At 43.3% G+C, this 15,439-nt stretch overlaps 1 protein-coding gene across 3 annotated transcripts in view; it reads right to left on the bottom strand.

Moving 5' to 3' along the window:
• The window catches only part of PAMR1 (peptidase domain containing associated with muscle regeneration 1), a 133,594-nt gene that overhangs the window by 4,979 nt on the left and 113,176 nt on the right, over positions 1–15,439 (bottom strand). For all 3 annotated transcript variants that reach the window (XM_084894437.1, XM_084894439.1, XM_084894438.1), the window contains 2 exons: positions 4,932–5,144; positions 2,898–2,964 (listed from right to left, as the gene is read on the bottom strand). In XM_084894437.1, the coding sequence (XP_084750563.1) occupies positions 2,898–2,964; positions 4,932–5,144 (280 nt within the window). The remainder of the gene's footprint in view (positions 1–2,897; positions 2,965–4,931; positions 5,145–15,439) is intronic.

Genomic DNA, 15,439 nt, shown 5'->3' with positions numbered 1-15,439 from the left:
TTGAACTAAACTGAATTGCTACAGTAGCTTGATTTAGCAATTAGCAGATGTAATTAGTACACCTCGGAGAATAAAGCTTTCTCTCAGGGCACATTGATTGGGAAAAATATCGAGTGTTGTGTGTAAATGTCAAAAAGGTTTTTTAAATGAGCCCCAAAGTTGGAGCCCCAGGAGACCACTTGGGGATTCTTGGGGGAGATGTAAGCACTTCGTACAGCTTGTGTTCGTTTTATATCAGTGCATAATGACTGCTAACTGGAAAGTGAGAATTCCTTTAGGAATCCATGAGCTCATCCCGCTTATTGAATGGAGGAAGGAAGCCCAGAAAGGTAAGTGGGAGTGCCTGAGGGCACACAGGAAGCTAAGCCGGTACCCAAGGCAACACTTATCGGTCATGATTCCCACCCTGCTGTCTCTACCGCACCGACTTCATAGCATCTAAAGCGATCTATTTCCTATGTCTCTACAGGGCTTTGCTCAGAGCAGATATTCAAGGCCCATGGATTTCATCAGAGAGACCCTCAGCTCATGTTCAGAACCAGGTCTGCAGCTCAGGGAGCTTCTGGACATGCAAACAAGCTCACCTCTTGGGTCTTCTGCTGAAGGTCTACACTGCCTTTGGGGGTTCCTGGGTAAGCCTGGCTGCTGGAGATTGGCATATCCCCGCCCTAGCCGCCTGTCTTCCAGAAAGATCCTTAAAACCAAATTTTAGGTTTGCTTTTTTATCTACATAGGACACCTGGCACCCGGGCACCTAACCTCCCATTACAAGTGCTTTTCAATTGCAAAGTTCGAGTTCTTTTTTTAACAGCTCAGGCCTCCTCTGTGAGATGTCTCCTTGGGAAGGAGAGGTGGGTCAGGCTTATCCCACTGGCTGAGGGTCCAGCCCAGGTGACTCACAAAGATCAGAAAAGGGGGTGGAATCTGGATTCCACTGTCACTGCTCCCACGGAAAGGCCCTGCCTGAAAAGGGAAAGACAGACATGGAATGAGATAGCCCCAGGAACAGGGAGTGACTGATGAATTTCTGCTGTCAAAACATTTCAGGTCACTTAGTTGGGGTTGGGGTCAATTCTAGTCACGTATTGATACTATTTCCAAAAAATATATTACTGACAGGTGTGCATAAAGCTAAGGTGTTTTGCTAGGGCTTTTACATAGACTTAGTTAAAGTTTCGTGTATAAGGGAGCAGACCCTGAAGGCTTCAGACCCTGAAAACACTGGATTTGCATCTTGGCTTTGCCATTTCTTCTACCAGTGTGACCTTGAGCAAGTTCCTTAATTTCTCTGAGCCTCAGTTTACCCATCTGTAATAAAAATGGTAATAAATGTATAATAAAATGCTAATAAGACCTACTTTGGAGATTGTAGTGAGGATTAAATGAGCTAAAAGATATAAAGCATTCGGAAGAGCAATGGGCACACTGCCAACACCCAATCAAAGTTAGTGTTGCATTTAATCCTTACAAGAGACTGATGTTATTATGATTACTCTTCTTTTTCAAAAGAGGAAATGAAAGGCTCAGCAAGTGAGGAACTTGCTAAGGATGCCCAGTTCTAAAGAGAGACAGACCAGGTCTTGGACCCTTGTCTGCCCATCCAATTCAGTCATTCAATAGATGTTTATCAGGGACTTCCTCTGTGGCAGGCACTATTCTAGATATTGGGACTTCAACATGAACAAACAGGTAATGTTCCTGCACATGTATGTAACTTTTACATATTTTGGCAGGGTGGTGGGGGGCACAGATGGAAATAGAACAAGTAAACAAAAAAAAAACTATATGGAAGACACCAAGCTGAGATGGTTACTAAGATGAAAAGTGAAGTATAGTAATCTGGCCGGCATGGCTCAGTGGTTGAGTGTTGACCTATGAACCAGGAGGTCACAGTTCAATTCCCAGTCATGTTACATGCCCAAGTTGTGGGCTCGATCCCCAGTGTGAGGCGTGCAGGAGGCAGTCGATCAATGATTCTCTCTCATCATTAATGTTTTTATCTCTCCCTCGCCATTCCTCTCTGAAATCAATTTAAAAATATATATATTTTTTAAAGAAATGAAGCATAGCAAAGGCCAGAGAGCACTAGGTAAAGAAGTCAGCTCAGGGTCAAGGTGGAGGTGTGGGGTTGCTAGTTTTTAAAGGACAGTCAGGGAAGGTCTCTTTGACCAGAGAACTGGAGGAAGCAAGACGTTAAGCCTCATTGAAATCCAGTGGAAGCAGGTTCCTGACAAATGCAAAAGCTCCGAAGCAGATCTGTGCTTGGAGGGCTATGGCAAAAGCAAAGCGGCTGTGTAGCTGGAGAGGAAAGAATGAGGAGAGGATGCTGGGAGATGAGATGAGAAGAGTATTTCCTACAAAGGAAAGGAGTAGAAATGGGTCTGTTCTCTCCATACTGGGTAGTCCTTCCAGGAGTAAGGCAGGGTGGGTGTACTAGAGGGCTCACAGCCCTCCTGGGGTTAAGCATCCATCTCTAGTTCCTGGGCTCCACCAGCCAGCCTCACCTGGTTGGTTACTACCAAGAACATCTTCCTGAGCCACAGCTGACTGCATTTGGCAGGAATGCCATTTCCCTAGGAGCTGCCATAATGAATACATAGACATTTCAGGAAGAGTAAGGTATTAAAATCCAGTTCATCAAAGATCATCTTCAAGTCTCGCTTCCCAGCAGCCATCTACTTTCCCACGATCCAGCGAAATCTGTTCATCTTCCAACAATTGCTACCTCTTGGCTAAAGGCAGCTGGCTAATAAGCCACCACCCGACCAGCCCTATTCTCTCATGCCAATCAGCACTGAATGTCCCTAAGAAACCAAGCTGCCTGGCCAAACACAAGTGATAAAAAGGGGCGGGGAGGGAACCTTCATTGGCCTTTACCTTCAGAGGAGAGAGCTCACCTGGACTGAACCTGCATTGGAAGCACTCTTCGTCTCACCAGGTCTGAGATCTTTGGTTCTCGGCAGGCTAGGGATAAAAGAGACAGCGCTGGGTATTCTTGTTCCATTTTAACTGCTCACAGCATTCAGTGCAGGCTCAGACCTGACCACCTTTTCTGGGCACCTCACATTCCCCGGGTTTTCCGAGGTGGGACATGTGCAAGCTTTGACAGCTTAGCAGAGACACCATTGACACCCCCTTTGAAGAGCCCAGGGGTAGACTTGGGAAGAGCTCTCCACCTGTGTGGTTTGGAACAATGGCGGCTAATGGACTAGGATTATCTGGACCCATAAATAGTGTTTATAAATTTGGTCAAAATGGCATAAAAGTCAAAACGAAGATTCTGAAATCTAAACCAACATAGGGAATGACAAGGTTCTCATGTAAAAGCAGACAGCAGTGTCAACCAGTAAGTCTTGGGTAACCGACTCCACCACGTCACTTCCCTGAAAAAAGGTTCCTAACAACCCTTTGAGGGCGAGTCAAAGCCCAGTTTAATTGTCAAGTCTTTTCTTCTTCACCGGTAAAAAGAAATCCTCCCCACGTCACTTTCTCCATCAAGCAGCCAATATTCATCTCATTAGCAACCCAGGGAACTTGGGTTTTATGAACTTGTAAGAGAAGAGTTGACAAAAATCTCCACGGGCATAGGGGACACCCTTTCCATGCTTAATGACAACAAGAATCGGGGAGTCTGTGCTGGTGGGGATGAAAGTCGCTCCTGGCTCGAGTCTAAAGGGATTCATTCCTTTCACAAACCATCCTCTTTCATTCCTTTTTCCCATGATGAGGGTTGTTGACAAATACCCAGAAGGGAAAGTGGAGGGTTGAGGCAATTATCTGGATAATCTAGGCCAAGGACATATCCCCATTGCCAAGGGGTAAGGGCCTCCCCCCCCCCCACAACCCCCCCTCCACCCCCCCCCACCCCCCCCCCCGCCTCAACCACCTTTTTTCATTCATCTCCCAGATTCTCAGATTGCCTCACTTTGGGTTGACATGATTCTTTCACCCCTGCCTATCCTCCTTTTCTCCTCCTTTCTTTTCCAACCATATTATCGTCCCAGCTCCTCTTCACCTCTACAAATTCTTCCCAGCCACCCAGACGGGCTCCAAGTCTCCTCACTGCATGCAACTGTCCCTGCTCTAGGCAATGGGGTCATTCCCGTCTCTACACGTGCACTGCACATCTATTCTTAGAATCCTGCCTTGGATGGTCAAGGGCTTTCTGCCTTTTAAAGATGTTTGTAAACATTTTAACATCTCAAACCTCCCTCCACCTAGGCGGGCAGAAATGGCTCTTCCATTTTGTTGTTTCATTTCCTGCAGGAACTTAATGTTACACAGAGAGGAGATAAATGTAGCTATAAAAATGCATATTGATTGCTTCAATCCAGTCCTTGGGTTTGCATATTGAAAGTCAGCCCTGTCATCTTTCCTAAACTGCTCTGATAACCACATACTGTTCTCCATCACATCAAGATGATGTGATTAGCCCTAACCGGTTTGGCTCAGTGGATAGAGTGTTGGCCTGTGGACTGAATGGTCCCAGGTTTGATTCCAGTCAAGGGCATGTACCTTGGTTGCGGGCACATCCCAGTAGGATGTGTGCAGGAGGCAGCTGATTGATGTTTCTTTCTCATTGATGTTTCTAACTCTCTATCTTTCTCCCTTCCTCTCTCTAAAAAAAAAATTCAATAAAATATATTTTTTAAATAAAGAAATTGTACTCAATAAGTATTTCTTATTAAAAACAAAAAGAAGTTGTGATTAGGGTGAGCATGTGTTAGTTATATCTTCACATTTTTGGTGGTCCAAAACAGAAGCAATTTTTTTAGGGATGGTTTCCAACCTAAGATTAATAAATATATGGTTCCAGTGAGAATGTAGGGAAAAAAGAATTTTCCCAGCAGCTCAAAAACATGTAGGGGAGCTACCAAAGTTTAGCAACTCCACCTCTATTTCTGTAGACTTCAGAAATACATGCAAGTTACCTTTTATGCAGATGGGCTGCTTTCCTGACCACTCTCCACTCTGCTGGCAAGTTCTGTTCTCATTGCCACTGAGGACATATGAGCTGTTACAGAAGAAGGAGAAGACAGTGCCAACTTTTGCATGGCGCCCATTGATGAGCCCAGGGCCACCCGTTATTTTCTTGTATCCATTGACTGGACCCCCAGGGTCTGAGCAGTTTTTTTCTTCAATGACTAAAGGGAAATAAAAGAAAAGGAGAGCTATTAAAAGTCTGAAGCATTCCATTTTAGGATTGCATCTTTTCATGCTTAACTGAATGGAAAAGACAGTGACATGGAGCCTGCTAACAATGGCACTCAATGGAATTACCAAGAGAAAATGCACAATGGAAAATGCATGTATTAGTCATATCTTCAGCTTTTTAAACAACTTATTTTTAAATAAAAAAGTATTGCAATCTCTATGTAAAGAAAGTTGACATCATGACGGGCTCTCAGATGATCATGTTCATTTCTTTCTCAAAATGTGGGAGCTGGGAAGACCTGGATAAAAGAACCATGTCACCTACCATAGATTTTATGATCTGTATGGAAAGGTTATTGTTTTTCAGTGTTGTTATATTATCTCCTTTGTTCCCTAAAGCTTGGGCGATTAAACTAGATTATTTCATATTTGTGTTGTACCCAGAAAGTAGAACCGATCAGAAACAAGAGTGCATATATAATAAAACACAGGAAAATAAAGACTGCATACATGAACTGAACTTAGATTTTAGATTTCATCTTCCCGAACATGAGTGGGTTGAACGTTACAGTTAAATGTACTAGATCACAATATAAATTCAGGGGTGCAACAAGTTTCCTTGATGTCCAAGTATAATTTTGCATCTAAACACTTACCAATATTCATTATGACAAAGGTATTTCTATTCTCTAATTTAGGAGTGTCGAACTCAATCAGAGAAGGGGCCAAAATCTAAAATCCAGCCTAAATCGCGGGCCAAATGGTTTACTGAACAGTCATAAACTGACAATGTCATAAACTGACAGCGGAGTGCAGTGATGACAGCGAGGTGCGGGCCACATTGCAAGGCCTGGCGGGCTGGATTTGGCCCGCGGGCCTTGTGTTTGACACATGTGCTCTAATTCAATTGGACAGCTAGTTAAAGTGGAAAAGGCATCACCAGCTATTCTGATCACTGAATAGGATATTAGATATATCCTGGAAATATTCTATCAGATAGATCACATATTCTTCTCAAGTGGATGTGACACAATAGTGAATAATACTTGCCTAATGACACAAATCATGTCCCACAAAGAATCCAGCCTTTAGTTACTGAGTTTCAGTACCAATTACTCTATTAGCCTCCCTAGTCTCTTTCTTTTTCCTTCTCTCTCTCTTCTTTTTAATTGTTGAAAGTATTACAGATGACCACCAATTTCACACAAACTCACTTAGCCCCATTCTCCTAAGTCCCTGGCCTACCGAGGCTTTCATCATACTATTGTCTGTGTTCACTGATCATGCCTACATGTATGTAAATTCTTTGGCTAACCTCTTTCCGTTGCCCCACCCCCTGAGATATGTCAGCCTGTTTCTTGCATCCATGCCTCTGGGCCTATTTTGTTGGTCAGTTTATCCTACTCTCTTTTTAATCCTTTCTTCTAAAACACAATGCATTGGACATTCTTTTCTTCCCATGATTGTCCCAATTACCTTTCAAGCAACTTGCCTCCAGGCAAGAAAAGAATCTCCATTCAGATAACACTTTAAAAATATTTGAGAACTAAAATTAATTATTTCCTAATTTCAATTTGGCAAGGTTGCTGATATTAGCTAAATTACAGGTTGTTTACGCTAAGATTGCTGACAGACCAAGCAGTGGCTGATCTCAGTGATGTTCTGCTTCTGGCTATATAATATGAGCAAATTTCCTGGTGGGTGAGTCCAAAGCCAATCTGACGTATTAAAAAAAAAAAAAAAAAAAAAAAAAAAGTCACTGAGTGAGCTGTAAAAAGTTCCAATAATGGTATAGGGAATGCAGTGTACTTTGTGAACTCAGAGAGTACCTGTGGCCCTGGCCAGTGTATATCAGTGGTTAGCATGTCGGCCTGTGCACCAGAGGGTGGTGGGTTTGATTCTGGTCAAGGGCATGTACCTGGGCTGCAGGTATGATCCCCTCCACCCCGATTCCCCCACATTGGGACGCATGTCGGAAGCAACCAATCAATGTGTCTCTCCCACACTGATGTTCTCTTCTCTCCTCTTCTCTTCCTCTCTTCTTTCTCCCTCTCCCCCTCTCTTCCACTCTCTCTCTAAAAATTCAATGGAAAAAATGTCCTCCCTCCTAGGGTGAAGATTTAGAAAGAAAAAAAGAAAGTACACATAGACTCAAAGTGCCAGTGCTTGTATTGCCAGGAATGAAATAACCCAGAGGAAGCATTCCACACTGTTTTCACGAAGGGGCCACCTTCTGATAGTACAGACTCATTCAATGCTCAACATGCAGCTCGGCAGCAACCAACAGGCGTCCACAGACTGCAATCATCTTATAAGCAAGGTATGTTATACCTGCCAGTTTTAGAAAATTGGATAGTTGCGAACATAAAAATCAAAAGAATTCTCATAAAATTCTGTATTAAATTCAGATCTAGAAACCCTGAGCCTGTATCCCCATATGGCCACAGCCCCTCTCAGTCCCCTGACCTCCACCCCACCCCAGCTGCCTGGTTCTGCAGGCAACTGAATCTGTGGACAGTTAGCATATCAAAGGGTGATGATTTGTGTAATTCAAGTGTAGTTCTTCATCTATTTTGAGCTTTGCTTGTTAGAACTTATGGCCAAGAAAGATTGGGTGATACTCAAGACCAGTCCTGAAATACTGAAAGAGTGAACTGTACTCAAGCCACATAAGTCTCAGCAGAAGATAAGAAATCCCTTCAATAGTGAGCTTGAGGGTAGGGATCTTCTCTCCTTGGATATAGGTGCTGCCATAATCCACCAGGCTCCCACCTATGATTTCTTCTGTGCAGAATTCTCATACATTTAATGTGTATGTAACTAGCAGGAACCTTGGAAAGTTCTCAAGCCTTTGGAGGTAAGAAAGCTTAGGACAATTCGGGTCCTTTGTTTCTCTCCCGATGGAGGCTTTACAAGAAGACTTAAAGAGAAACAGACTCAGGATGCACAATCAAGTCTGCCAAGGCTGAGGAATTCGGCCATATTTCTGTCATTCTTAGATGCATACATACTCTTTTACTATGTGATATGTCTGACCTCAGGTCACATGTATATTTTTCCTGTAATATTTCTTTATGCCAACCCCCAGGAAAGCTATCATTATATCAACAGTGGATATTAAACTTGATGAGATCCTAGAATGGAGTACTATTATTTGGTTTTAAGTTACTGTTCATGGAATCTCACCAGGACAGATAGGAGTAATGCTTCCGAGTTGGGAGTTCACTGGAAGGCAAGGCTCTATGGCTAAAATTCAAGAGACATATAGACAATAGAAAGAGGCTTACAAAGGATCTATATAGTGTAGTTGTTTGACATTGCTTAAAAACAATTATACTGAATATGTTCAGGGAACTAAAAGATAAAATTTCAGTAGAAAACAGAAAATCTTGAAAAATAACCAATGGACAAATCTAGAACTGAAAAGTTACAACAACAGAAATTAAAAACTCAATGAAACAGTTTAATAGAAAATCAGATACAGCTTAAGAGTAAGAATAAACTAAAAGATAACTTTAAAAAAATCAGAATGAAGCCCAAAGCAAAAAAAGGTGAAATATGTACAGAAAAAGTAAGGGACACAGGGCACACATTGAGAAGGTTAATCAATACATGTTATTGGCATACCAGAAGGAGAAGGGAGAGAGAAAGAAGCAAAAACAATATGTAAAGAGAGAATATCTGAAAAAAATCTAAAACAGATGAAAGACATCAACCTACAGATTTACAAAGCCCAAGGCCAGATAAACATGAAGAACGACATACACAGACATAATACATAAAACTGTTGAAAACTAAAACCAAGAGGAAAAAAATTTTAAACAGCCAAAAGTAGAAAAGGAGGCTGGAAAAACATACTTGAATATAATTATTCTCATTATCCCTAGCTTATAACTTTAAAAATGAATTTTGCTTCTTTAGACTTTTCCCCAAGTTTTATAATCGCAAAATGTAACCCTAAACATTTATTATCCGTTTTTTTGTCTTTTCTTTTCTTTTTTTCTTTTCTTTTCTTTTCTTTTCTTTTCTTTTCTTTTCTTTTCTTTTCTTTTCTTTTCTTTTCTTTTCTTTTCTAAGTATCAGGCAAAATGGTTTGGATCTAAACCTTTCTTTTGTTTTCATACTCTCTCCACCCCATATAAATCTCTTATTCTAGAGTAATCCAAATTTGCATTTTCTCAAATTTGGAAGAGTTTTGTTTCCAGATGCTGGTGAAAAAAGAATGGCCTCCAGGATCAGCTAAATACAGGTTCAAATAATCATTTGGTTCCCCAATGTCCAGAACAAGCTCAATAAGTGCTCAATAAATATTTGTTGATGGATGGAATGGATAAAGTAACATTTATTCATTTTCCCACTTAATGCACAGGGGTGTGGGAAAATAACCTAATATTTCCAAGCCCTGTTTTTCTCATCTGTAAAAGAGGATAATACCATTTATCTGTCTGGGCTGGTTTAAGGAGTAATTGAAATAGCACACAGTCTCTTTTTCCCTTGTTTGCCTTTATTTACAAAGCTTCCAACTGCTTTACAAACCAATTCCCAAATTCATACACATTAAAGAACAATCCACAAAGAAATCTAAAACCCATGGTTGGCCCTATTTGAGTAACGGGCAGTATTCCACTCTATTATCTGGCCTCTTGGTAATGGCTACCCATGATGGGCTTCCAGACCTGGGTCCAGTGAGTTGACGAGGGCTTCTGGGTACCAACCATGGTCTCTGTACAGTCATCTCTTTTAATCTTGCACAACAAAGCTTTAAACTTGGATTCCTATATCAAACGTCCAGGGGACATAATTCTCTTCCCTCTCACTTGTTTTCAAAGCTGTACATTCTCCTAGGATGCTTTGAAGAGAATTCTAAGCCTTCTTCCATCCATTCTCTTCTCTCCTGTTGGGTTCATAGACCATCAGTATCTCATCAGAGCATCTCCCCAGGGTTAGATTTCAAAATCAAACTCTACTGCCAACCCCTGCCATCCCTACAGGTTCTCTTTTTAGAAACCTTTGTATCTCCCCATTAAATAGACTCATGGTTCTTTTCCATTTGACTTTCCAAGGCTTTGTGCTTCATTTCTCCTCAGAGGGATGGGTGTTTCTAGACCAAGTCAAATGAGAATTTAAAACATCTGCATCCCTGGTCTGAAGGAGCATCAAGCTCCTGCTTTGCTAAGTAAAAATAGTCCGTGATTAATAATAAATAACCCGCTGCCCCATTACTTTTGTGACTCACTCCAGGGATACAGACACATTAAGTTTAGTGAGCCCTTGCAGACTTGGGAGTCTATTTTTCTGGGATATTATTTCATATAAACATTTGAGGAAAGACCTTCTCCACCTTTGTCTTCAATTTTTCTCAGGACAACAGTAAGCAGTGGTTTGCGGTGGTACCTCTTTATGGCCATGCAATGGCTTTGTGATTATTTTCATAGTGAACATTATGGGTCCTCCACCCAGGTCCCTGTGCATCATTTTTGCAAGCTCAACTTCTACATGTGAATTTATTGCTGAGAGCTGGCACCTGCCACCTTCAGAGGCCTGCCCTCAGGCATGGGCACCATCTTGCTCACATGAAGAACTGAAACATGCCTCCATTTATATTCCCCCCATGCACACCTCAGGATGCCTGTAGCCAATGACTGATAGACATGAATTCAAAAGCCCAACTCCTGATCCTCCAGGTGTCCTTTAACTCCCCAGCACCCCATGGATGGAGCTGAGGCTGGGACTTGAGCCCTTCATGCCTTTCAGCACTCTGGGAGATCTCGGGGAGGCTGATTGGCAGGGCAACTAGAGAGGCTGGATCTCATCAGAGGGCCCCACCTCCACAGATACTCTCGGGCTCCAGGCCAGGCCCACACCAGCAGAGCTGTTTTACCTGAAGGGATCAGGTGCTCTGAAACAATGGGCTTCCTCAAGCTCCACGGTGTGGTTCTAAAATCCACCATCGGAGGACTCTCCCTACTGATTTGGTCCGTCTGAGCAAAGCCAGGGACCTCTGTACAACCCTGGGACACAGAGGAGGCCCCAACAATGATTGAGTCTGAAGTTCTTGTGATGCTGATTGATGGGCCGTAGGAATGGGTTTAAGTTGATTTAAGGCAAGTAAGGCTGTATCTTTCCCCCTCCTATCTGACTGGAGATGGCCATAAAGTGGTACCACAGCCAACTGCCACTTAGTGTTGTTCTGAGAAAAACTGAAGACAAAGATGGAGAAGCTCTTTCTTTAAATGTTTACATGAAATAATATCTCGATACTCAAGTAGGTAGCAGAGATGATCAGGTTTAGAACATCTAGAAAAAATGGCCATGATGATGGTGACATGAGGGAGTGTGTCAGAAAAATGTGGAGACATTTTAGGAAAAGTGGCCCGTCAGGGCACATGGATATCACTTTTTCTGTGCTCTCCAATTGGTTAATTATATTGAATGTGGCAAAAGGAAGTCCACACTCTTCATCCCTAACCTAGGGATGGCCTCACCTCCCTATCACCCTAATGACCACCAAACTCAGGGGTCAGACAAGAAAACAGGCCTCTTCCTCCATTTCATCACTGTCCACCCACATACTCTTCTTCACAAAATATCCATTTCTGAATGAATCTCGAGTGTTAGTTAACATTATACAACAGACGCCCATGTATATTTCTCTTTTCCTTTTGCTTCAGTTTCAAAGCTGTAAGTTTGACTTTGGAAACAAGATCAATAAACATTCCTTAGGAACCAAAGAATCCAGTCACTGCTCTGCCTTTTGGAAGTCCACAATGTGATTCTTTCAATAGAGAAAGACTCTGAAGCGTGTGACCTATTGATTTCACTGCATTCCTTGCACCATATATTTAATGAGTGCCCAGCAGGATAAGGCATGGACAGATGTTTTTCTGTAACTTTAACACAGAAATTTTTAGTTTAAGTCCAGAAATAGAAATGATGTCAGTTAAGGCCTGAGACACCTCAAGCTTCTCCCCAGCTTCACTTAAGCACTTCTAAGAATATGGTTTGGGGCCTTCTTTCCAATTATGTATTCCCCAGGTGTTCAGGAGAGTAGCTATCTACACTAATACAAGAGAAATATGCAAATTGACCGTCACTTTGCAATGTGCATCAGCCAGTCAGGGGCAAGTATGCAACTTAAACTGACAAAGATGGTGGTGGCCCAGACCCCCCAGCCGCTCCGGGCCTCTGTGCAGCATGCATGCAGGCATGGAGCAGCCAGGCTGCGGGGATGCCTGCTATGACAGGGAGGGCAGGGAAGGGGGGGGTGGGGGTGGGGGGGGTGCGGCCGAGAGGAAGCTACTGGAGCAGCACTCCAGATGGAGTGAAGACTAAAGGCTTCAGCCAGAGCAAAGACTGAAGGCAACAGCCAGAGTGAAGGCCTGGGTCTAGGGTGCTGGAGGAAAACGAGTGCCGGCAGCCAGGGGAAGCAAGGCTTACTGCACAAAGCGTCATGCAATAGGCTTATAGTATGAGCACGCGCGCGCGCGCGTGTGTGTGTGTGTGTGTGTGTGTGTGTGTGCGTGTGTAGAGAGAGAGAGAGAATATATATATATATATATATATATATATATATATATATATATATTCATTAACACCAATTTATCCTATGAGATTAGTGCCTTCCTTAAATGTGCTTCTAAAATTATACCATAACAAAGGACCCTAACCGAGGAATAAAGTAAAGGTAATCATGGGGCCCTAAATGAATTTGAATGGGGAGTGCAGGAGTCTCAGGAAAGATTAGCCAACCCCAGCAGTTAACCTGAGTTACAACAAAGATTTCATCAGGTATAATCGATAGAACTGAGTTGATACCACTTAGCCTGCTGTGTTTTCTGAAAGAAAATATCTTAATCTGCAGGCAGGAGCCTTGGGTGAAATGAAATGTTCCTGCTTGGGGGGGTGGAGGGTGGGTAGGTGTGGAGAAAAGAAAAGAAATCATGGTACTATTATGTTTTGTTTTGTTTTTAAATGTTTGTCAATCCTCACCTGAGGATATTTTCCTTTTAATTTTTAGAGACAGTGAAAGGGAAGAAGAGATAGAGAGAGAAACAAGGATGTGAGAAAGACACATTGATTGGTTGCCTCCTTTTTGTGCCCCAACCAGGGCCTGGGATGGAGCCTGCAACCAAGGTATGTCCCCTTGACTGGAACCAAAGCCAGGAGGACACTTCAGTCCATGGGCTGATGCTCTATCCACTGAGCCAAACCAGCTAGAGCTATTATACCTCTTTAATAGGTGCTGCATTAAAGCTCTAAGTGTATCTAAGCATTTCAGCAAAGACAACAGATCCAAAGCCAACAAAATTCATTACCCCGTGACCTAGCTGGGAGCCTGGGGCTTGTGAGTCTCAATTCTTAGCTGCCCTTAGTATCCACCCACTCTCACTTGTCACCCAAAATCAAGGAAACAATTTGTGACAGAATTTTGGTCCTGTTTGGAAAAGGCATTAACTCTCTCCCCGGGGCTTTGATTCCTGCTGGAAACATGATTTTTCACAAGACCGACACCCAGAGACAACCCGCCGGGCTCCCTCGTCCTCATTGTTTTCCTGTTCAGCTTACATCGGAGTTTGGTGCCTCTGGACCAGATCCAGTTCTCTTTTTACTCCCATGAGGGTCTTCCCCAACCAGGAATAACAACACCAACTGGTGATGTAATCCCCACTGAGAATCCTTTTTATCAATTTCCAGCCGATGGTATCTGCCCCCTGCTGCTGTCCAGCCCTCCGCGGGTGTGAGAGAGACAGTATCCGTGTGAAATTATGCTTGGATTTGCACACACTGCCATTTATTCAGCCGGCAGCAATTTGTAGGCTGAGGCTCACAATTAGCTATTTGATCTTCCTCAGTGTTGTCCGTAGCCCCTGGTACACTGTGTCTTTCGGATACCACTTTTCCGGTGTTTGGATGGCCTAGTTCTGTGGTCGGCAAACTGCGGCTCGTGAGCCACATGCGGCTCTTGGGCCCCTTTGAGTTTTTAGCAAAGGCCAGCTTAGGAGGACCCTAATTAAGTTAATAACAATGTACCTACCTATATAATTTAAGTTTAAAAAAATGTGGCTCTCAAAAGAAATTTCAATCGTTGTACTGTTGTTATTTGGTTCTATTGACGAATGAGTTTGCCGACCACTGGCCTAGTTAATTAAACAGCTGAAAGGGCCTACGCCTAAGAGACAAGTCAACATTGAATAATCTTGACATTTTTCATCTTATTTTGGTTCAAAATCATTCAGACGCATCCTTGCTTGGTAGAGATATTAACCTTTGTGAGTGGTAAGCACTCCCCTGTCCTCTAACTAATGGATCTGCTTGGTTAGAGTCTTCTTGGGGCACCCCCACACCTCAGAAGGTTTCTGAGTCAGCTCTGTGGGTGTCATGGGGGTGGGCAATAACACTGAACTACTGGGGGGAATGTCCCCCGCGGGTGTTCCTAGTCAACCTTCAAAATAGAAGAGATGCTCACAATGACAATGGCCCAAACTGAGCAATTCTGCTGCTACCCTTGGGGATAAAGAGAATGGCCCTGCTGAAACCGGTTTGGCTCAGTGGATAGGGCGTTGGCCTGCGGACCAAAAGGTCCCAGGTTCAATTCCGGTCAAGGGCATGTACCGTGGTTGCGGGCACATCCCCAGTAGGGGGTGTGCAAGAGGCAGCTGGTCGATGATTCTCTCTCATCAATGTTTCTAACTCTCTATCCCTCTCTCTTCCTCTCTGTTAAAAAATCAATAAAATATATTAAAAAAAAAAAAAAAGAGAGAGAATGGCCTTGTCAAGGAGCCCGGGGCTGCTGAGCACATCTGAGTCCTACGAGATGACGGATTCTCACCACCCTCTTAGCAGATCTCATCGCCACCATCACTGAAGGGAAGGCCTTCCTACAGGAAGCTGATGTTGGGAACCAGATGGCACGTGACATGCTCCTCTTCACGTGAGAAAGGCTAAGATTGGAATTGTTCTGTAGTTCTGCCAAATAGGAGGAAAAAAATCTACGCTGCACAGCCCTGCCTTACTTCCTGTGGTAGCTAACAGACGCTCAGAGGCTTAGGCTGGATGCAGGTGTAAAGTGGGGAGGATAGCAGCTCCTAACCCACGAGGATGTGGTGACAGTTAATCAGGACGATGCTGCATAAGGCACAGAGCCTGCCGCTGAGTATAGAGAAGAATAACTACAGTTGTTTTTAATGCTTGGATACAACAGGGAAGCCTTGTGTTTTACAAAGAGGAAGCTTTCCTCTTCTGAATCAGAGTGAGGGGCGGGGAGGGAGCACATGCCCCCACAAGG

Source organism: Pipistrellus hanaki, assembly GCF_964339955.1.
Source record: "Pipistrellus hanaki genome assembly, chromosome: 9".
Classification (NCBI taxonomy): Eukaryota; Metazoa; Chordata; class Mammalia; order Chiroptera; family Vespertilionidae; genus Pipistrellus; species Pipistrellus hanaki.
Note: the sequence above shows the minus strand (reverse complement) of the source record. Positions and strands in the feature narration are given on the sequence as shown.